Source organism: Phaethon aethereus, assembly GCF_964289735.1.
Source record: "Phaethon aethereus genome assembly, chromosome: Z".
Taxonomy (NCBI): domain Eukaryota; kingdom Metazoa; phylum Chordata; class Aves; order Phaethontiformes; family Phaethontidae; genus Phaethon; species Phaethon aethereus.
In genome coordinates, this window is record NC_138577.1 from 51,502,083 (window position 1) to 51,526,257 (window position 24,175).

General features: G+C 38.0%; 1 protein-coding gene across 2 annotated transcripts in view; it reads left to right on the plus strand.

Annotated features, from left to right (window-relative positions):
* Window positions 1-1,041: 1,041 nt before the first annotated feature.
* The window catches only part of SYK (spleen associated tyrosine kinase), a gene marked incomplete at both ends in the record, with an annotated part of 32,541 nt that continues 9,407 nt past the window's right edge, over window positions 1,042-24,175 (plus strand). The window contains 6 exons of one of the 2 annotated variants that reach the window (XM_082012769.1): window positions 1,042-1,472; window positions 2,930-3,090; window positions 13,083-13,221; window positions 14,658-14,739; window positions 15,722-15,771; window positions 20,272-20,340. In XM_082012769.1, coding sequence (XP_081868895.1) covers window positions 1,059-1,472; window positions 2,930-3,090; window positions 13,083-13,221; window positions 14,658-14,739; window positions 15,722-15,771; window positions 20,272-20,340 — 915 coding nt within the window. The remainder of the gene's footprint in view (window positions 1,473-2,929; window positions 3,091-13,082; window positions 13,222-14,657; window positions 14,740-15,721; window positions 15,772-20,271; window positions 20,341-24,175) is intronic. The other variant, XM_082012768.1, reaches the window with a different exon arrangement.

Below are 24,175 nucleotides of genomic sequence, written 5' to 3' on the forward strand. Positions count from 1 at the left end.
TCACTAATATGAATAATAAACCAAATTCAGCATTTGCGCTGTGACGTCTCCTCTTCAATAACTTAAAAGAGGCAAAAGTAATTCCAGGACAATACTTAGCTGTCCAGGCAATGTAAATCTGCTATGGGGTTTAATGAAAATAAATTTCTCTGCTAACAATGTAGGTTAGAAGCTGGGATAAATCAGGAAAGACAGGACACAAGAATAACTATTCCTGTAGCTAGAGTTCTATAGAGTCCTTGTGCATATTTAAAAAAAGATATTGTATTTTACTTATATATATAAGATATATATAAAATCTAAAAATATGTATGGTATTATTTTTCTTTTAAAATTAAGAATAAAAGAATTGAAGCCGTTAATGTTCGTATATTCGCTATTATTCTTCAGAGATGCTGAACTTGATTCTCTTCTGTGCTTTTGTTGGTAGTGTGCCTTTGTATTATTTAAATATAAGCTGTTTGAAATTAAAACTGTTCAAAAAGAAACCATTACTTTTTTTTCCCCCCATTAAAAAAACACTGGGAAATCTCTGTGGGCAGGAACATTAACTATTTTAGTATAGGACTTTTGTCCATACTCAGCCCACATATTGGCACAAGCTACTCTTATAAGCAAAATTATAATGGCACAAAACTGGAATGAAAAACTGTTCTCACTGAATCTTTCTTACCTAGTTACTTGCTTTTATTGGGAAACACCTCAAGGCCAGTACAAAAGGACGGATGGAGGCAATCAGGCAAGTCAAAACGTCAGGACGTCTATACGGCTAGGTGAAGGAGCAGAGGGGAAGAATTAAAGAAAACTTGTGCAGTTTCAGGAAACTTTTGTATTACTGTATAGTGGGGAAGACTTTTTATTAGGATTTAGAAAGACAGCTTCTAAAAAGATAAAACCAAAAATGTGATCTTCATCCCAAAATCTTTTTAAAAATTCATTACCAACATACCACATGTGAACTGCCATGTTACTGGTTTATCCTCTCTTTTTCAACTGATGCTTCTGTCTTTGTTTTTTATATTTAGAGTACTAAGTTTGCTACTTGGAAGAGAAAAAACATGGCTTCCAACACGACGAACCCTGCTAACCATTTGCCATACTTCTTTGGCAATATTACACGTGAAGAAGCCGAGGAGTATCTGATGCAAGGAGGAGTGAGTGATGGACTATACTTGCTCCGCCAAAGCCGGAATTACCTGGGAGGCTTTGCCTTATCCTTGGCCCATGGAAGGAAGGTTCATCATTATACAATTGAGAGGGAGCTGAGTGGCTCTTATGCTATTGCAGGAGGCAAGTCGCATGCCAGTCCTGCTGAACTCATTAACTATCACTCAGAGGAAGCAGATGGCCTTATCTGTCTACTGAGAAAACCTTTCAACCGGCCACCCGGCGTTGAACCCAAAACAGGACCCTTTGAAGATTTGAAAGAGAACCTCATTAGAGAGTATGTCAAACAAACTTGGAATTTGCAGGTAAGTCCAGGCTGATTCCACCCATAAAAGTGGTCTTTGAGTTAGGGGAAAAAAGAGATTGCAATGTTTCCAGCTGTTGCTGCTGCTATGTAGTAATTTTTCATAATGGAATCATAGGTGTTTAAGTTTTAAACAGTGAGGTTTCTTTTCCCCCCAATACATGCAGTAACTTGGCCATAAGTGTAGTTTTCCTGAGTTTTTAGAAAACTTAGGACTTCTATGATGTCTTGGACTAGCATAGCCTTACCTACCACTGCAATAACCTATGTTGTCGGATTTCCACGTGCACCAAAAATTAATAGATAAAATGAACAAGATACAGAAATGTTTTCTTTGATTGCTTTTGATCTGATTTTATGGATTGATGTGCAGACAGGGATGGTGACATGGTGACTTGTTTTACATCCTCCTCTCTTAGCTGGCCTTGTTTCTGTGATGCTTATTTAGATTATGTCCAAAACAGAACTTGCTTTCTTAACTGCAGAGCACTATCTATATGTCTTCAGTACTGGATGTGCCAAGCAGGAATGCTGCATGCTGAGGAAGACAGGTTGGGTTTTTTTCCTTAGAATGGCTGTGAAGAAGCCAGTCTTAGCATGGAAACACTAGTGTAGGAGGCTGCAACAGGAATATTATTTCACCTTGGGATGCCATGAGTTACCATTATAAACTCATGGAGTTGTGCTAGGTTTTTAATCTCTTTTGGTACTAGCAAGTAGCCCTATGTGTTCTGCTCTGTAAAGTATGTGGAGCAATGCCCAAACTGGAAAAGCCTGAAATTTATGCTACATTTACTACATTAAGTGCTGAGGCTTACAGGTTTTTTTCTGATGAGTCTGAGCCCCGTCTAGAAGGAAGTTCATGCACTCAAGTTGAAAACTGATGAAACTAGGGATTTATGCCCTCAGATTCTGAGCCAAATTTAGAAGTGATAGGTTGTAGATGGCTTTAGAAGTATTTAGGTTATACCTAAAATGTTAACATAGTTCACTCTAAAATTGGGACTGTCCTAGCTGCTTTTGGGAAATTTGCATGGATGTCTTCAAAACAGATGTGCTGCAACAATGCAAAGCATATTCAGTTTATTTCAGTGAACTGCCATAGGATATGTAATATGGAGGTATGTTATGACATATCAGAGTGACACTAAGTATATTTAGATATGTCTTATTAGAATAAGAATATGACATAATTTTCAGTTGAAATGCTGATATATTAAGGGCTTAATTCACTGTTTCTCAGAGGTAAAGGAAGAATCCCAGCTTTGTGATGTTCAGATTACCAGACATTAGTTTCTGTTTTAATATCTTTATAGCAACCAGATCTTTTCTTCATATACAACAAATACATGCAGATTTTGGATGTCCCAAAAGCAATCCAATATTGGGAGTCTACCTGTCATGTTTTTATTGCAGAAGACAGTTTGACTCTCCCGCTGTTTTTTTACTGCTGCCTAGGGGCATGCTCTTGAACAAGCTATCATTAGTCAAAAGCCTCAGCTGGAGAAGTTGATTGCCACTACAGCCCACGAGAAGATGCCGTGGTTCCATGGGAGGATCTCTCGGGAAGAGTCAGAACATCGTATCCTCATTGGGTCAAGAAGCAACGGAAAATTTCTGTGAGTGCTTTTTTCTGCAGTATTGCTGTTTGCCACCGGTGTTACTACACAGTTCCCTTGAATAAATCTCAAATGAGATTATGCCCTAAGAGGTGGCTCATTCACAGTAAGAGAGCCTAGTCCAGCATGATATACATGACATAATCATTCCTGTACTAAGCAAATGTCTCCAAGATTAGATTTCCAGTTAACTAAAGATACAAAAGCATTGGGTCATTGTTTTTCAATCAAGTATTAGGTTTAATTCTAAAGGGAGCATCAGAGAAATTCAATACCCAGAAAAATTCATTGAACTGTTCTATAACTGATAGGCATTACTAAGTGACTCTGCTAGGTTAACCGTGGCCCACCAAGCCGCTGTCATACTTCTCAGCAGAACAGGGAGAGAAAACAGGATGGAAAAGCTCATGGGTCAAGATGAAACCAGGGAGATCATGCACCACTAAACTCATGGGTAAAACAGACCCCACTTGGGGAAGAGTGATTTAATTTATCGTCAACTAAAATTGAGTTGGACAGTAAGAAACAAAGACAAAAGGGTAAAAAACCACCTTCCTCTCACATACCCACACCCCCAGTTTTCACAGGTTCAGTTTCACTCCTTCGTACCCAACTACCCAACCAAGTAGCAAGTGGGAGGGTAAGAGGGGGACAGGGGCTGCGGTCAGTCCGTAACAGCTTCTCTCTGCTGCTCCTTCCTCCTCCTCGCGCTCTTCCCTGCTGCACTGAGCGCTCTTCATGGGAAATATCCTTCAGCAAATATCCTTCTGCTTGGAGGGCTGCAGTGTGGACATCTACTACACCATGGCCTTTCCCACGGGCTGGAGGGGACTCGCTGCTCCAGTGCCTGGAGCACCTCCTCCCCACCTCCTCCTCTGCCCGTGGTGTCTGCGCTACTGCTTCTGCTCTGTGTTTAGGTTTGTACCTCTCTGCCACCACCTACCAGGTGTTTTTCTCCCCTTTCTTAAAGATGTTTTGGTGGAGGCGGAGGTGCCACGTAGGTGGCTGAGATGCAGGGCTGTCCACTGGGGCAAGCTGGAACCAGTCATGGCTGGCCCAGGGCAGCCCCTGGCGTCCTCACAAGAGCCCCTGCAGCCCTCCTGCCAAAGCCTGGCCACTTGCGCCCGGCAGGCTGACTTAGCAAAGTGGTAAAAATGCAAACAAACCGCCGATGTTAACAACTGTTGGGATCTGTAACTGTCAGTTTTCCCGGGGCGGGGGGGCAGCGGGGAGGCTTTGTTTTGCAGTTAAGCGACAGAAGGAATTGCTTTTACCTTGGTAACGCCATTTTGTGCCTGCCGCCATCTGTGTTCACTCGACCTCATGATCTTCTGTTTTCTAAGTGCAAATGTGTCATTTGGGATAGTGACTAACAGCCATCATTGCATGAGGAGTAGAGCCTGTCGAAATCTTCTAACAAAAGTTTTTCTTTTGGAAAATCCTAATTTGAGAAAAATTAATGTTTTCACTGAGAAGTTTTTCACCACCCCCTCACCCCCCCAAATGGAAGTATTTATATAATGATAGAAGATGAAGCTTAAAGGTCATGGTCAAGGAAGGATCACTTAGAACTGTGTAATTCCTGAGAGAAATTTAATCGCCTGCCTATATAGTCTCCTTCAGTACTCAGCTATCTTTGAATTTTAAAGCTAGTCCAAAGTAAAACCACAGGAGTGAGTGCAGGATGGATATGCATCTTCAGCACCAACTCTTTCACTTTACTGATTTGCCATAATAATACTAATTGCTAATGTAGATGCAACCTTTATATGTTCCCATGTTTCAATCTTAATTTTGAAGAACCAGTAAGTCCTCTAAATCTTTATTTCCAGTAGAGTTAATTCCTATCAAGTCTTACCTACAAATACTTTGAGTGTACTAACATCTCATTTCCTGAAATCTCTTTACTTCCCTCAGTCCTTGAATTTTTTCTGTTTCCTGGTCACTGTCACCCAAGTCATCATGCATCTTCAGGTTTTCAGCCTCATACTCCCTGTTTCTTGGCATCATATCTAGAGGGTCACTTAGCTCGTTGCTTTTGTTGCCATTTGTAGTAAAAAAATTGTTCCAAAAGTTTGTGAAGCCACAGATTCCCCTTATCACAGATTTATCTTTTGTGAATGCTTCTTCCCATAGCACAGGAGTAATTTCATCAATTTGATTAATGTAATCTCTGTCACAGATTACTAGCACAGCATGACCATTCCACCTCTCCTTTTCATTGCCCTGTAACTTTGCTAATTTCTTTTCCTACTTTTTAGACATAGGGGCAGGTGGATATGTAATCTGAGACAAAGCAGCAACCCTTTCTTTTAATGACTTGTTTTTTCTAAAACATTATTACTTTCTGTATTAACGTCTTACCAAATCAATGTTGTATCAGCTGAGTCATGATGTTGATCGTGTATTAAAACTTGCAGCTTTTCTAGCTTACCTCTTTGCACACGTTGGTTTCTATGTGGTGAAAGTGCTTCTCTTTTGGGGAAAAAAAAGGAAGCGAATTTTTCTTCACAGAAGTAGATCCCTTAGCTAACATTTCTTAACAACAGGGGTGGGCTTTGGAGTGAAAGTATAATTTTTTAGCAGACTTGACGTTCTCAGCCTCTATTATAGACCCTGGTCTCTTTTCAATCTTCCATAAGCATTCCTCCAGCTTTAAAAAGAAGTACTTGCCCAGCATTTTCCCGTTTCCCTTAGATGGCCTAGGAAGCATTTCTGGTCCTGTTTGCAGTGACATACTCGATGAGCTGTGGAGGGAGCAGTCAGACTTTCTCCTGTGGGACCGGTTATGGTGGTGGGTGCGTATCTGAGATAGTTTTGCTGGAACTCAGGCAGCTGCTTTCACATCAGGTAGATGAACCAGTAGTGGGAAAAATGTTAACTTTAAGGATCTGCTTGAACCATGAGAAGTGCCACTGGAGCTTAAATAATATGAAAATATAACTGATAGTATGTTGAGTCCCTCTTATGGAGACCCTCTTGGGTCTCTTTTATTAAGGACAACACTGTTTACTTCTGCATCTATAGGGTGCTTTCCAGTGCATTAATTGTTCTTGCACAGACTGCCTATGTCTCAGGTTTAGAGCTCAGTAACCACTTACCTGCCATTTACTCTTATGCTCCCAGGGAAGAAACAGAGTAAGATCTTCATCTGCCCCATATTTCAGCAGCCAGAACAGCAAGAGAAATAATCTGTTGTTCATTTGCATCAGAAATCAGTTGTTTTGGTTTTATATTTATATATTTATCAATGGTTTGCCTAACAAGGACTTAATCAGCAGGTGTTGAGAAATAAATCACTCATTCGTTAGCTAACTGAAGCAGTAGCAGCAAAATTGAGTGCTACAGAAGTGCATTGTTTTACATTTCAGGCATTGCATGCATTTTCTTTACCCAGCAGCAGCCCGTGTCAGAATCTTCCGTACATCTGTGGACTGAAGACTGTGAATTTGTGGTTGTGAATGTAGCTACCCAGGGACTTTTTTCTCACATTGGTCGAGACACTCAAGCCTCGTAGCTGACTGAAAGATAAAACTTAGCAACATTCAGTGTCTAAGAGAAGTTAACTTGTTGAGGTAGGAATCAGAGCCTGGGAATATATAGAGAAGCTAGATTTTCAATAAAATTGGTACTCGACGGCTATTCAACAAGTCCACAAGCAGGTGCTGGTATATGACAAAAATCATCTTGTTTATTACAGAAAAAAATAATAAATTTTAGAAAGCTAGAATATTTCTGTATATTATTTTACAAGAGTTTCTAAAACTTCATTACGCCAGAAGTCTGGTGTCTGACCTACCTACCTTGAAACAAAGTCCAGTATAGCAGTCTCTGTGAGAACGCATCTAACGCCTTTGCAGCATGACAAGATTATCAAATCTAGATTTTTTTTTATAATAAATATGGAAATAGTTGAAAAGCTTCCTGATTGCAGTTCAAAATGTCATGAATAGCCTCATAAATCTAACACTGCAGCTCATCCAAGCTGCTCGAAGAGTTCTGAGCTAACTGCAGGTGTTTTACTAGGGGATTTTCAAAGATCTTTTTAAAGGTTTTGTCATGACTGAAAAGTCAGTGAAATAAGTATGTATGTGGGTGCTATACAGTTTGTTTTCAAAGCCAAATATAGAAATGATGTGAAATAGGAAGCAATTCCCACCTCTTCCGGGAAGAACAGTCATGAAAGATTGCCACTCTAGCCACAAAATTTGGGGAAAAAAACTTTAGCAACGGAATAGAAGGAAAACATGGTATCTCTAAAATGACCTGAAGAGCAACTGGAAATAGAGAACTTTATTTAAATCTCAATCCCCTGTTAGCTTTATTAGCACTACTTTGCATGCTGTATAGGATGCTGGTTCTTACCAGACTTCAGGTTTTTCGTTGTGCTTTGCCTGGTAGGCATAATTGTAGAATATGATGATCAATATTATCTGGATGATAATAGATAATACTGTTACTATTATTTATAGTGTTATTAATATGGTAATAATATTTATATTAATAATGTATAATAATACTATTGATAATGTTATCTGTTTGAGTGCATGCATGTGTAAAATACATTTAAAATTTGCTAACAGTGACAGACCAGCAGTATAAGAAATGTTAGTTTTCTCTGCAGTTTCACATAGGAAACAACTCTGGTAAGCATGTGGTAGCTCTTGGCACATCTTGGTTTGTCATTAGTAGTGACCACTTCAGTTGTATGAACATGTGATCTTGCATAAGTGTTTAAGAACCAGAAATTCTGAAGCTGAAGGGCAATAAACAATATTCAGAAACGCTGTTAAAGTTAAAAATTCAACGTTAAGGAACTTGTGAGTGAAGGCATTGCAAAATTAGCAGTTTAGTCTCTAGAAACCTTTTATATGGGTTCATAGCCATATGTAGTTCACATAAAATATGAACAGTTGTGTAAAATGAAAGTAAAAATAATTTTAGTATCATAAGAATGTCTTTAATGTGCAACAAGATACACTAAAGAGGACAAAACTAGTTTAGATTATTAGAATGACTTACAGCACTACTCATCATGGAACCTCATGACATGTAGAGACTTGACTGTCTCTTATATGGCCCAATAGCTAACACTAGTAACACCATTTCAAAATAACAAGTTTTGAAGTGCAGCTGTCTGTAAGAGTTTTCTTGTCTTTTGTCTGAACAAAAACTTGTACATGATATAGATTTGTACATGATATATGCAAATATATATAAATATGTACATGATATATACATATATATAAATATGTACGTGGTATACCTTTGTACATAGGCTGATACACGTAGCAGTCTATATTTACATTAATCTTATAGTCTTCCTCTAGGAGTATGTACTATTGGAGTGCACACTGAGCTGGGTGATTTATCTATCTTGTAGGATATTCTTTAAACAAATCTGTCAGTGTTATGTTTGTACCCATAAATGGAACTGGGCGTTGTTGACATCAGACAAGGTGAAAACAATCCTACTAAATATGACCTTAATTCAGGGATATTGATTAATAATGAAGTTCCTCTTCAAAATGCCAAGCGGTTGCTAAGCTTAGATGACCATAAACATTTTCCAAGATGCACGATAAAATACAGACAGTGAACCATGTTTCTGGAGGTGCTGTATTCCCCTCCACAGCAGCCTGGATGATGCCCACAGCTCTTTGAGCGAGCTGTTTACTGACCTTCAGTTGAGTACATAGTTCGGTGCCACTTGCAGCAGGGCTGTGGCTTCTCAAGGCTAGCTCTACACTGTGCGCTTCAGCAGAAGAGTGGATCAGAGGTGTGAAGAAAAGATGCAATCCCTGACTGAGACAGCTGTACTGAGAAGATCCCCTGTTGCAGGTGCAGTTATACAGCAAACCTATTTGTTAGGGTTTTAGTGGAGCATAGTGTATTTTGCCGGCAGGGTAATGTCAGCAAAATAACTACAGTGATGTAATCCTTTTCACAAAGGTGTTTTGTCACTATGCAGTACACCACTGTAGCCTTATCAGGAGGTAAGTTTTAGGTTCTATTGTAGATTGCAGTAGTGTGTGGCTGAGTTATCTCCTAAATTCTGTAGTGTGTTGACATTCCCGAAACAGCTTTGAATGTGTTACTAAACAGGGGAGAAGAAGTGATGTAAATGAAGACTGCAGTCAATCTTTTTTTTTTGTGTGTGTGTGATCCTTTTACAGATGGTACCAAGTTCATTCCATATTGCCCTCAAACTTGGAATATGTGCAGTGTGCTGCAGATATTTGAAGTGATAATGAATATCCGTGTTGTTAATAACTGCAAGAGAGATGGTCGTAAGGGCAGACAAGCAGGGAATGGCTGGAGCTTGATCAGCAGTGGGGAATGTCAGTATCTCTGGCATCAAGGCAGCTGTTACCGCTGAGAAGGCAAAGCAAGGCCAAGAACAAACTTTAACTAATGTCCTTGGATTCAGGAGTGAGAATAATTTCACACCATTCCTAAACTAAGCATTTTGCTAGTTTATTTCCTTCATTATTCTCCACTGTAGAATGCTGTGACTTCTTTTTGTCTACACAGTCAATGAGGCATGTTGTAATAGCAATTTATTTTTTTTACCCTCAGGGATTTTTTCCTTTAGAAAGAAAGGGATCATTTGGGTTTTCACTTGGGAGCAGAAAAAAATGGGATATTTTCTTTTTGCTTCCAAGCAAAAATAGAGAGTTTACCAAAGGAGAGAATGGATAGCTATTTACACATTCTGTAATGATTCTCCATATAGTTATTTGTTGCTATTTGGGTTATGTTCACAAAAACATAAAAAATACTCAAACACAGATTGCATGAAAATTAAAATAAATAACTAGACCTTCTTTGCATTGCATCACGTAAAAATTTGAGTTTCTCAGTTCCTTCTAAAATTGCTGTTTTAAAAGGTATGTCATAGAAAATGTAGATACTTTGGTGCTTCTCTAACATACCTATGTATTCAAATTTGCTCTCAGTGAAGTTGTTCATGTTTCTCATTAATCTCAGAGGGTGAAAGGACCATATTGTTTATTTATAGACGTTTATTATCTTTATGGTTTTCTTCTGTAGATCTGTAATTCTCTGCAGTGGCATGAAGTGGAAGATCAGGTGATATTTCACTGCTGGCTTCCTTCCTTGCCAAAATGCTTTTTTAAAAAAATACATGTTTTTAAAGTTAAGATTTTTTTTTGTATCAGTTTATATTGAAGAATAGTGAATATTATGTGTAATTTCAGAGCCCATTAAAGCAGGTAGTACATTTGGAATTTTGGATTTTTTTCTCAACATTCTGAAAATTGCTATTTTTCATAGAAGGAAAATTCCACCTATGAAGAGATCCCCCAAATCTCATGTGATGACCCTGAGCAGTACAGGCAGCACCATCAAGAAGATGTGAAAACCTTTATTTCCATTTGTAGAGCTTTCAGTTTATAACCTTTCTGTTTCAGCAGCCTTTTTCTTTGGTTCCATTTTTTTACAGTAGCTGCAAGGTACTGGATACTGTGTACCCAGCTGGAGTTCTGGAGGCTTAGCCTAACCTAGGTAGCCATTATCACAGTCTATAAAACCAAAATGAAATTGTGAAACATGTCCTGTGACAGTCATTGTCACCAGAGACATTAGAAGTTTTTGGTTTGGACTGTGATGATAAGTTCTGTGAGAGCACTCTTTGGACCAGCAAGGGATCTAGCTGCCAAACTATGACTTAGGCCATCATTTGGCTGTCGCTTCAATGCTTTCGATACTTCTGCTGTTCAGACATGTTTTGGAAGATAGCAATACCTCCTATTGTGTTTTGTAGGGATCCAAATTGTGCTGGAGTTGACTGGCTACAGTTTAAAAAAAACACCTGGACCATAAACCCAAGAGAATGAGACTCCCTCTGGACCCTGATCAATCATAAGTGTTAGAAAAAGACTTCTTGCATGTGCAGTGGTAGAGCTGTTCGACAGAAGTTGCTATGACTTCAGATGTCTTCAGTCTTATGTAGCTGTTGGGTTGGGGGAGGGAAGAGCTCAGGAATGGAACTACAACCTTATAAACCTGAACTCTGCCTAAATCCTGCACTGGGTACTGATAGGGCTGTTTGGATGTGTGCCATGGTCCTTAGAAATCAGGACTGTCTTCTCCCATTGATGCCTGCGCTCTCAAGAAATGTTTACGATGCCTCTTGTGATAGCAACAACTCTTGCGAATGAGAATCAGTTTCAGTAGAGGTAATTGTATTGGAGCCACCATTTCCTCATGCGAAACATGATGGACATTTGCACCTGAGAAACAATCCATTGCATTTTTATAAACTTACTGTGTCGTATTCTGAACAGAAGTCTGAATGCAATGAAATGCCATTCATTTGTCTTTTAAAAAGAATGCCCTCTATTCTGAAAATATTTTTCCAATCCTTATTTGCTAAGAGCAAGTCAGAGGAAGACAAAGTAAAATTCATCATTCATTTTAGCAGAACCTGTTGCTTTCCACTGGTCAGTCAGCACAGGAAATCAGCATGCTGAGAAAATACCTATGTGTCATGAAAAACCACACTGTTTCAAGTTGCTTTAGAGATACTAGGCAAGTTTCTTTGGTTTCAGAAAAAAATCTGACCCTACTTCCCTTTTCCTTTAGCCAGTGTCCTGTTCACATCTTAGGCAACAAGAATCACTCTGCTTAAAAAAATAGTTGCATGAGTAGTTCAAACAAAACACAGTGTTAGTTGAGTGAGTCAGCTGAGTGGCAGAATTTAATGCTTGGCTCTGCAGTCGTCTGAGATGTGATAGCAAGTACTAGTGTTGCATCAGTGAATCTTCCTAACACATTAGTGAGCATATCCTGCTATATTTCTTTTCAGGACTTTTGAAGAATTCAAGGGAGAGTGGGTAGATTTCTGTGCACACTAGAACAAGTAATGTTTCAATGTTGCTGAATTTGTGTTTTTGGTAAGAAAACCCCATTTTTCCAGAAAATTGTAATCTAGCTCTATTGCTGTGTTGCTGTCAGCAGCAGGTGAACAGAGGTATCTCAAATGAAAAGAAAAAGCTTACTTTCTAAACTCAGAAATTCTACACCAGCTGTGATGGAGCTAGTAGCAAATTCCTATCTACTCTGGGTCCAGTCACTAGAAGACGCTGGTCTCAGTGTGAGCTACACTCACGTACACGTAAAACAACTCTGCAACGCTTCACAGACATCTCAGATGTTGCTGGCACAAGGATCTCCTGGAAGAAGGAGATCAACCTGGCTACCTATGAATTTCAGACAATGTTTTTATATTACATTCGATGATCTCTCCCTGGTGAAGTTTCGACCATGTGAAATTTCATGTGACTTATGTGAATCTGCAACAAAGCATTAATGTCTTTACAGAAATTATAAGAATTGACCATTACAGAAATGTATGATTTACCTTACCAGCCAAGAAACAAGCAGTTTCAGTGCACAAATATTTTCCCTTTATTTGTATTTCACATCATATTGTTTTAGTATTTTATATTCTGCCCTTACTGTCATCTCATTGTTTCAGAATAAAAGATATCAGAGAGAAATCTTGCTTTAATCAAGGCACTTATCTGTTGTTTTTAATTTTAGGTCAGCTGCAAAGGAGATTGAAGTGTAGTTGCTTGTATATGTTGGATCCTGGCCTCAGACATCCATGGGGTTTGTAGGCCCACAGTGCACAAGCCTTCAAACACTTCCTTGCTCAGATGCGGCTTTTTACACTGCACAGTGGTCTGTAGCTGCCTAGCAAAGAGCTCCACATTGTGGATTTGCTGTTGTCATCTGTTGCCTTTTGCAGGGGGGAGCGAAAGAAACTTTAGGGAATTCTATCTGAAAATAAATGACACTAAGAAATAAATGAAGGGCTTAACAAAATGTCTTTAGACATTGCAGTGCTGACTTGCTGTGTTTTTAATTAAAATTTGTTTAAATTTTTGTTTTTTAAAAAAAGAATTTCAACCCAGGTGCTCATTCCTAGTAAAGCGTAACCCTGAAAATCTCTCTTATTCCTACAGTATCCGAGAAAGGGACATCAATGGTTCCTATGCCCTGTGTCTGCTGAATGATGGAAAAGTACTGCATTACCGTATTGACAGAGATAAGACAGGAAAGCTCTCCATACCGGATGGAAAAAGATTTGACACCCTCTGGCAGGTCTGTTAAATTTGAATCACTTGGATATCTGTCATCATGTTTCCATATAACTGACTAAGGCAGCTTGTTATATTTCGCGGCACAACAGCCTTTAGCTAAACAGCAACATGTTTTGGCAGGTTATTTGTCATATGTTTCCAACTTTATGTGGTTTCTATACATGAAGAAAATATATGTTAATGTAGAAAGCTATGTAAGTGTGAAGAGTTTAATAATTTTTAAATGTGATGTTGCAGCTTGGCCGAGTTCAAAGTTGCTGTAATTGTTATGCAGTTAGCTGAACATTCTCTGGAATGGAAGACCATTTGCATTTGCAAGTGATTATATTCAATAATAGCTATGCTAGGTATAGTCTTTTTCTAATGTCCTTAATGACAGCAATAAACAGAATTCTAGGAAGCACAGAGGGGATGGTTTACAATGGTGTACACATACTGCATACTTTAGCTTTGAAATTCTCTACCTTCAAGGCTGGAAAAGCATAGTTTGCTGAGGGTAACCACCAAAATATATCTGAACCCTCGTGAAGATAAAGCAATTAGGGAATGCATAGTTGACTATGCCATAATCAATAATAAAAGTGAATACTGGAGAAATGACTGTGTAAATTGAAAATTCTAAGGGAATTGAAACCCCTGCAGAAATGTCCTATATCCTTTTGCTTAAAATTCTATTAAAACAAGTAAAGTGAGTCACAAATCTAAAATATGAGTCTTTACTTGCATTTATTAATTTTTAGCCTTTCCTGGAAAATGCCCATCTTATTTCTTTCCTGAAGTGACTGGAAATTTAAAAGCAGCTATGCTATCTTACAAGTTTTTTTAATATGTCTGCAAGTCTTTTACTCACAGACCCCCTTCTTTCTACCCAAATGCACCAAAGCCAAAGTAGCATTGATGAACCTGTAATAGAACGGCATGGTGAGGACAACCCAGGAACACAAATGGTCACTACTACTGTCACTACAAGTTTATTAACTGCTTACAGCCCATTGCAACTTTAAGGTCCAAATAAAACATTATGTGTTAGGACAATTCCTGCACTGGAGTTACACCCATCTTGGGGGGGAAAAAAAAAGGGGGAGGGGGTAACTCAGAGGTATAAAAATAAGTGATTTGCTCAGTTACAAGGCTGGTTAGTAACAGAACCTGGTGGGAATGCTGCGATGTACAAATCCAGTTCCTGAATCAGGTTCCAGATTCATCCACAAGGTTACTTCAGAAACATGCACCCTTGTGTAAACAGAAGTAAAGATGAAGTAAGAAAATGTGCAGTAAAGATCTGCGTGCCCAGTTCATTTGCTGTAATATATACCAATTATTGTACACATGCACACAATTTCAAAGGACAATATATTTAATTATACCTCCCTTACCTTTTCATATCTTTTTCTCTCCTTCTCTCTTTTTTTTTTTTCCCCTCTCTCCTTTTGGTAGTTAGTTGAGCATTATTCATACAAACCAGATGGATTATTAAGGGTTCTTACCATTCCCTGTCCACAGCTTGGCTCAGAAAATGGTAAGTTATTCCTGTTATTTTGATATTTATAAATAGCCATGCTAATGATGATCAAGACTTGTGCATTTTTTCCACTTGCCATTTGGGTGGGTGCAGATTACGATAGGTTAAAATTGGATTAAAAAATGTAAATGTTAAATTTCCAACTTTTCAAATGAGTTAAGATCTTCCAGTCCATGCAGGATGGAGGCAGACCCTGTAGCTTAAGGGAGGCAACCAACTCCAATTACTGCTGGCTCTAAAATAATGGCAGACCCAAAACGTGCTTCGCTGCTCAAAGTGGCGGTGTGTGTTACTTGGCCCAGACACACCAGTCCTCCAGCAGTCCTTGCGCCAAGCTGAGGCCGGCTCATCAGCAGCACTGCTGTGGGCATTCAGGTTGGGTGCAGTGAGAGATGCACCCAATAGGTGAGTTGCTGGTAGATGAGTTATTTCCCATGTCGGGGAGAGCAGGGCAGAACGATGGTTTGGCTGTACTTGATGCTGAAAATGGGGGTCAGAGAGGCATTCCTTGGTAACTTGGGGAAGGGGGGGAGAGTGTCCTAAGCTCCAGTATGCTCTTTGGCCTGTTTCATCTTTAACAGCATGTTAAATACCGATGAGACCTTATCCTCTCTCCTGCCCTGACTGCCACGGGAAAAAAGGTGCTTCTGTCTGATTCTTGTCTAACTTGTGCTATTCCAGAAGTGGTGTTCTCTCTCTAAGGGCTTCTTCTGTCCTTCTGACTGAATACCAGTACCATGGTGAGAGGATATTCCTGTACATTTTCTGCTTCTTTGAATCATTTAGGCACTGCACATACTTTCTGTGGCAGCAAGTACTGGAGTCTGCTGCACGTTAGAGATAAAAGCAAAGAAGATGGGACAGGTGAAACACTGTAATGTGATTAAAAAACTAGGAAGTTTGTCCCCTGTGTAAAATTTTGTCTTACGGTTCATTTCTCACCTTGCTCAGTATCCTTCTGCATTTGATTCTTTTGCAGATAACATTGTTTTTAACACTCGTCCTCCTCTTCCTGGAATCCCTTCTAAGGTAAGAGCAGGTGGTGACATAGCGGTAGCAGTCATTTGAGAAGGATTACAGTCACATACTGCTCTACGAATCCTAATGCTTGGGTATTATTGGAGCAGTGGGTTTGTGTTTCTAGGGGTATAAGCAGTAAATTGAAAAGAAAAAGCTTAACATATTCTAGTATGGTTATTGCTTTCATCAGTGTTTTGCATGAGCTATTAATCATTTAATTTTGTGAACTTCTTTTATACATAAAATGTATGTGAAGATTGGTATTTTTCATACACAAAATGCCTCATTGCTGGTCATGTTCTACAGTGGCTGTATCAACACTAGGAGGAGAGACGCTGCTTTGTTTACATCATCCATTTTGAGAATCTGCTGACTGAAGCAGAACTGCAAATTCAATTTATTTTCATATTTGGTGCGTGCAGTTAACACCAGGCTTCGCACAAGGGTTTGATTCCTTGTGCTGTGAAATTTGGGGGACTTCTTTCATCAACTCCATGACGAGTGAGCAAGCCCATCTGTGATTATAATTGCCTAAGTTCTTAGAGTCCATTGATTAGAGGAACCACCTGAGGTGTGATCCATGACACCATCTCATTCAGCTGTAGTTGATCTCATCTGAAATAGGGAGTTTAATTTAGTTGGTTCACCACTCCCTGGAGAGCCTAAACATCTAGGTGAATATCTTGATGCAGTCCCACATTATAGAAAAAAATTCTTGTTCAAATAGGCAATTGTGTTTATTTCAGTACTGTTGAGTCCCTGTGGGTCTGAACAACCATTCTCATAGCACCACCTTCTGAAAATAAGGTGCCTTTTTAAATCATTGGAAGTTACACAACCAAAATCGATGCCTTTTTTTTTTTTTTTAAATGTTGTCCTGAGGTCTGGATCTATGCCATTTACAAGGATGAACATGAAGTTTAAGCACATGAGACCACATGTATATCATCTGGTATATATGCAGATGGAGCAAGCACATTCAGTGTGTGAATACTACATAAGTTTTAGATTATCCATAGAAAATTTTACAGTTTAAGTGTAGATGAAAGTAAATTCAAAAAATCTTGCTTTATGTATTTAACTTATCAAAGATGTAGTAACACACACACCCCCTGCCTTATCTGACTAAGCTGACTGATGCTTAGGACCATGCAATGAAAGTAAATGGGCCAACTTTTGTTTTCATCAGCACATTGCAGTAATACCACCCTGGTTGTTCATGATGCTTTACAGGTGAAAGACTTGATCATGCTAACAGGGAATGATTAACCTTGCCTAACATTAATGAACTCAAATGAAGAGCCAGTCATTCAGCAAATCACAAAGGCTTGCTTTTGAGGAATTTTGAAGCAAGCGTAGTTTACATACAACCATGAACATTTTCAGGATTGGTCAGTAGTAGTTACAATTAAGGCTCGTTGTGACAGATAGAAGGAAAAGCACGGAAGATAGGAGGGAGATGTTTGAGTGCATAGTTTGCAAATAATCTCCTAGAATATTGTTTAAAGCTACAATGTGTTTGACATTCTGAACTTAAAACTGAAATCTGAATTTTGTGTTTTCTTTAGGAATTTTATAAAACAAGCCGGCTAAGTTCCTTTCCAGTAGTATAAACATAAAAATAGAAAGGGGGAAATTTTATATTAATATTACTATTTATGGAGCTCAAAAACTTCAGTTAATATTGCTGGGTTCTCATACATTAATATCTTTGTGCAAAAGCAGTAACTTACTAAAGACCACTCATGTAGCTTTTGTTCTATGCAGAGCCTGAAATACAATGAATTCAGATTGCAAAAACAAAAATGCATCCTGAAAAGAACAAATACAAGTCTTATGTAGAAGATGTGCTATCTATCTTCACATTATTTACACTATCATAATTAAGGTTTAAGAGTTTCTGACATTTCTGAAGTACTGCATCTTTTTTATTTTACAAAATGGATTGCCAAAATATGTCAATTGCGATTGTGAATGTTTGAATTAGGTCTGAAAATAATTGTGACGAATTGGAGAAATGTCCTAGAAGAAAGAGGGTGAAGTTCAGTAGAAACTCGTACTAGATATTGCACTTCTATTAGTCAGCTGTAGAACACAGGATGGGGAGCAGTGACAGTTTTTCAAAGGATGTGATGCCTGTAATCAATCAGCACAGGAACAAGGACCAGCAACCATCATACTGGTAGGAGAAAGGGAAACATCAAGAGTGTTTTCAGATTGTTCAATGCTGGTAAGGTCTCAGCTGGAGTTCTTTCACTAGTTTTTGGCACTGCACCAAAGAATGTTGTCCAACTGAACGTAATTGAGAGCGAGACAACACGAATGATCATGACCTGTGAGAAAAGGTTGATTAGCAAAAGAGAGAGAGGGACAGAACGTGATTAGCAGCTGAAGAAAGGAGGCGAATGACCTGTTCTCATGGATAGTCTAATGTTGATGTTCCCATCCAGATGAATTTTTCAATAATTTTCTGTTTTTATTTATATTAATGTGAGAAGTACACTGGTAAGATTCCAACGCCTTAGTGGCGAGCATGCCCAAATCTGAAGTTGCTTTGGATCTAAGAGAGTGTATGACCACTGTAAGGAAGATCTGCTGGATGATATTCAAGGGAGACTGTCCAACTAATTTAACAGCAAACTGTTGGTGTGTAAAGGCTTGGAGTAAAATTTACATCATGGAACTATTTGCTAATGCTCCAAGAACAAATTTAGGGTAACAAAATTCAACTGTTTCTTGTCCCTTTTTCTGTATTCTGGGTATCTTGTTTTTAGTGATACTAATACGCTTCCTCTGCAAAAGGAAGGACTTTCAGCTGAAACTCTGTATTGGAGATAATTTTTCCATGCAGAATATGGAGGCTTACTCCTTATTTCTCTCAGCACATGTTTGGACTAGGACTTTTCTTGCCTTTTACCAGAGGCTCCACAACTACATTTAAGGTGATTTTGATCCCCTTTGACTTTGTAAATTAAATTTTTCTCCCTGCACATCATCCCAATATGTATTTAAACCTGCAGAGGAGCTTTTGATATGAGCCTAAAATCAGTTGTTGATACTACAGTGAACCTGCCAACTTCTGGCCGCTTCCCAGATTCTCCACTTAACATTTTTCAGTATTTTATTTGTATAACCACAGTTTATCAGATAGTAATAATATACCTAAAACTTGTGAGTACAGCCTAACTTTTGACTAGTACCATTGCTGTCTTTGTTTAAGTATTCGTCTTAGCATGCATTTGTATGTCTAATGCAAATATTTGAATTAAGCAGTATTACCATCAAGGCAGCACAGGTGGCTGCTTGCTCAAATGCTGGGATCTACTCTTATGAGAAAAGTAAAACGAATCATGCTCACCAAGTGCAAAAGAGCTTTTAACGTCTTAGAGAATTTATCCGTTGCAAAACTATAGCTAAGAAGTGCTTTCAGGTTTCATTTATTCTCAATATGGAAAGAGAATTTTGTGAGGTAAAAGAAAGTAGCAGATTCAGTATGCTTTTTCAACACGCAGTAACTGAATTTTTATGTATCACAGCTATGAAGACTGTCAAGCATCAAAAAAGTTACTGTTCTTCCAGCAGGAGTAGGCACTGCATGGCTATTCATGCTATTTTGAAACAAAAGATACCTTTTTTATGTGAAATTTTTTTTTAAAAGAGAGCTAGGAAAAATACCAACCCATTAGAAAAGCTTTCTTTTCAGAAAACAAAAAGTCCGCATTGGTTATTTAAAAGTTCAGTACATCTAACTGTAAGTCAGTTCAAAGACTGTTTAAAGTGGCTGAGAACATGGCTCACATTATTATTTCAACCTCAGCATCAGCCTAAGTGCTTGGTCAAGAAGTACTGCATCGCAGTTGTAATTAGGCAGGTATAATCTCTCAGTGCTAATTAATAACCCCTAGAAATGCTAATTAGTGAAACTTAATTAAATTAATGTATTATTGTAAAACATATTTGAATTTCTTTTAAAATCATTGTTAGACTGATCGTAAGTACACATGTAAAATCTAAAACCTGTTCATTTTTGTCTGGAGTTGATATCAGTTTGTGTGCTTTTTGCTTCAATAACCACATTGTTTATTCGAAGGCCAAGATGTGCATCAAATCTTGCTTGATACATTAGTCATACTTAAAGACACTAAAGTTATCAACTGATTTACATTGCTAAATATGTTGGGGGGTGGCTAAAGTTCAACAACAGAGGGAGGAGAAACATACTGTGCAAAAGATCTGGGGACAGGGCAACATGTTTCAATTTAAACACTGCGTTAAGGTGTTTAAATACAATCTACAGATTCAAGGTAGTTTAAGAGTAAAATAGTTGAAAGAAAATTTAGTATTAAGATTTTTTTCTACTGCATTTGATGCATCATATGTGTACTTGCAGGCACACAAAAGAGAAAAGTTGGGAGTGTTTTGTTCTTGTACACTATGTCTGTTTTCTAAAATATCTTTAGCTATTTTCCTGACACGTTTACTGTTCCTCTTTGACATTGTGGTTTCTAGAGTTGGGCAGGAGGTGGAATTATCTCAAGAATCAAATCGTACACCTTTCCCAAGGCTGGCAGCAAAAAGGTGCTTTATATAGTCTTTGTAGGTTTTTGCTTGAGTTAAAAGGACTTACACTTGACTAATTTTACTTTTTTCCTCCTCTTTTGGCTTGCTGTTAATAAATGTGTGTCTTGGCTACTAACAATCAGATTGTGAAGATTTTGTAAGTTTTCTGCTTCTTTCCTAATCATCTGCATAATTATGGCCTTGATTTTATAACTAAAGCAATGGTTTTAAAGAAGTTTTAAAAATTGAGGGACTATTTTTAAGTGATTTCTCACATCCCAAAATATTAGTGCAGATCTCAACATGTCTGCAAATAAAATGTGATAAAATGTTTTTCAAAAACCAGTCACTTATAGCAGAACAAAATTATATTTCTAGTCTGAACTATCAGAAAATTGGCTTGCTTACACAACGCCATTACTGATCACGTTTAGGGAGAAAGTTGTTAACAGCAACCACAGAATATATTCTTGCAGAACCCGTGTGCACAAATCTTGTTATGCATTGATGTTAATTAATTGATGTTGATTTGGGCAAATGTAAGATGTCAGAAGACCAAGCAGAATTGGAAAGGTGGTAAGATGTTAGGGAGTCAAGGGGAAGCCATCCCTGTACTAATGAAAAAGCTGCTGCATGGCCAGAAAATTATGCTGTCCAGTAATTGATGTAGTTGTGAAGCATGTAGTTAAGAGCTTTGTTTGCGTGCTGAGAATAACATGTGTGTCCCTGTTCCACCCATGAGTCTCTCTTTTTGTTTATTTATTTATTTCCAGTTACTCTTCAACAAAAATGAGCAGGCATAAAAAGCCCTACAGGTACACTGCTGTTCAGAGTGAAAAACTATGCTTGACATACACTGTATTTGATAATCCTGGTAAATAACAATTATTCTGTTTTTATAACTTCAGTTGACTTTTATCCTGAAGTACCAATAGCTGTTGTCATCTGTATACCCATACAGGACCCATGTCTCATTTTTAATGTGCTGTCATGTTGTACAAATACATATACAGTAATTGCCACACCACGTATTTTGGTTTTTGTTCAGAAAAGTGAATGTGGCGTCTGAATTCTCAGACATGGCTTTGGTCACTCTGCTGTCTGTTCACCTGGTAAAACCCGTGCTTCTCTCTGATTGCTTTCTGCAGTCAAATACCTATTTCCTGCCTTCTGGGGACCATACACAGAGTACAGACTGAAGGGTATTGGCAGAGAAAGACCAATCATTTAAGAAAATAATTTCAGAAGTCTGATTTGATCACCTTTTACATGTGATTTGATCACCATAACCGTGAATACTCAAAACAATGGATTTCATCATACTGCTAAATTTTAGACTGTAAACAAAAGTCCTGCTCTGAACATTCCCAAGATTTTACCATCCATTAACCCCAACATGCAGAGTTTGCTTTAGACCTCATTAATTAGGCACTTGCTTCACTTATATCAAAAACTTTCAGACAGTAAACCAGAAAATTTATGCTGTTATATTTATTTAGTTTTGAAAATTATGTGAGGTTTTTTTTACAAACTGGTTATTTGTATATAATTTTAGCACCCAAATCAAAATTTTTCAAGCTGTTTTACTCAGTAATGTGAAAATGGCAACTTAGACAACAATTTAAATGAACTCGTGCCACCTAGTGGAGACTAAGATGTCTTAGCCAAAGCTGATGGAGGATTTGGCTAATAAGGTCTTTGTCATGCAGTATCTTGCTATTCGGTTTGGTTTAGCAAAATAAGACGACTTTATAATCCTACAGATACGTTTGCATTTTTGCAAATCAGATTTGTTAACCTAAAAAGAAATCACACTTGCTGTACTGATTGCCTGCATAAATATATTCTTTACTATTAAATTACAATCTTTACTATAAAAATCAGACTTAGAATAGTTAGAGCGGTTTCATTCATATTTTAAAGCAGACAGTAAGTGGGTCTTGTTCTCATTGCATCAACTAGATGCTCTGAAACCTGCTTAGGGGTTATCCTACTAAGGTCTTATCCATGTCTAGAAAGTGGTATTCCTTTTACAAGAAAGATATTTTTGAGTCAATGCTTTCCTCTCATTGTGGATGTGGCTATATTACTATGAAAGTGCCACAGTGGTATAGCCAGTCCCTAATAAGGCAAAAAATGGCACATTTAGATTAGCTTAACTATGGATACCTGAGAAGTTTAACCAATGAAAACTAAACTGTAGCAGAAGAAAAAAAGATATGTTGATGTGAAAACAGGACAGGATCACTACCACTTTCTAGTATGACAGCATAAAATGACAGCCTGCCTCACAGTTTACAAGTGTATGTACCACAGGTTGACACATAGTATGTGCCATTTTTAACAAGCTCCTGTAGCGGTCTCTTTTCTTCTGTTTCTTTTTACTGGATGAGCAAATCCGTGGTCATTTTGCCCATTCTCTACTTCTTGTAAGAATGCAAGGACCCTATAGCTTGGTTGTATTTTTGTCAGAAAAAGTTTTTTATCAGAAAAAAGATCTGCAGAATTAAACTTGCTGTTTTTAAAGTGTAGGGCAGAAAGGACTCTGGATTTAAATGACAGTTACATAAAAAGGAAATTTTACTGTACTATTACCAAGACTACTGTACATGCAATGATACATACCTCCCGCACCATTTCTAGTCAGCCTTGCTTGACTTCAAGAGAAAAATTCCAACCTTTCTGCTAGAAAATCATTCAAAAGCATGCAGGGTGCTATATGCCATGAATACATAACTGGCAGAACAAAAGAAAAATGTTTGAGGTTTTCTGAATGCTGCACAATATTCCCAAGTTACTAATATGAGCTGAAGAGGTGCCTGTGAAACATCAAATTGCAGTTCAACCAGAAATATTAATGAAAAAGCCATTGTTAAGCTGTTTAATCAATCTGCAACAATGGGCAATATCACTCCACACATACATGTATATTAGTTAACTAAACTAACACTAATGATATGTAAGACATTATCACTCATCTTAAACTTGAGCAGCTCTTTAGAAAGCGAACCAGCTTTGTTAGATTTGGTATCACTGTGTCATTTCCAGTTCACAGGTGCAGAGTTTTATTCACAAGCACAGGAGTGATGCACTTTTTTCTTTTTTTTTTAATTCAGTTGCTGAACAAGAACATCCAATTCTTTCTGATTCTTTTATTTTGTTCTTGAATTGCAAAGAGCAGAAACGTCTCTATATGTCCCACTTGAGGAGTCAGCTGTGTCATCGCCAGAGCTATATTTTTATCAGCTATTCTGCACTGGTGAATGAATTCTTCAGATGTATGAATTTGGTGTACATGAATCCCGTTTGGCCAGTCCAAAGTATGCCAGTTCATACACTGAGTCCTAGGATCAGGGGTATTTAACTATCTGTCTAGTCTGCACGTGAGACCTTATGACCTCCAAGTTTTTTTTTAAATTTGTGGGGTTATCCGGTACTGGCTGAGTACTTGTTAAGTGTTTCTGCCCTGTTGTTCAGCAGCAATCAGATGAAAATTACTTATCAGACCTATACAAGATGTTGCAGTGGAATTGGTAATTTCTGTCATTATGCTTCAGCCTGCAGGGTTATGTTGCCATCAAAAAAGCATCACTTCTTTAAACAGTAAGTTCAAGTCCATTTGAAATCTTGAGCTTATAATTTTCAAAGGCCTTTCCCAAAGTGCTTGTATCTCATTTCTCATAAGCTTGGGTTACAATGAGGAAAAGCACTACACAATCTTTTTACTCATGTAAAAGTAAGGAAGATCTGCTGAAGTTGTACCCTTCTGTGGGATGAATTTATATTCCTTGTTATGAAACAGCAGCTACACAAACTCTATCTAGCACTTGTCTGTTTGCGGAAAGAAAGAAAA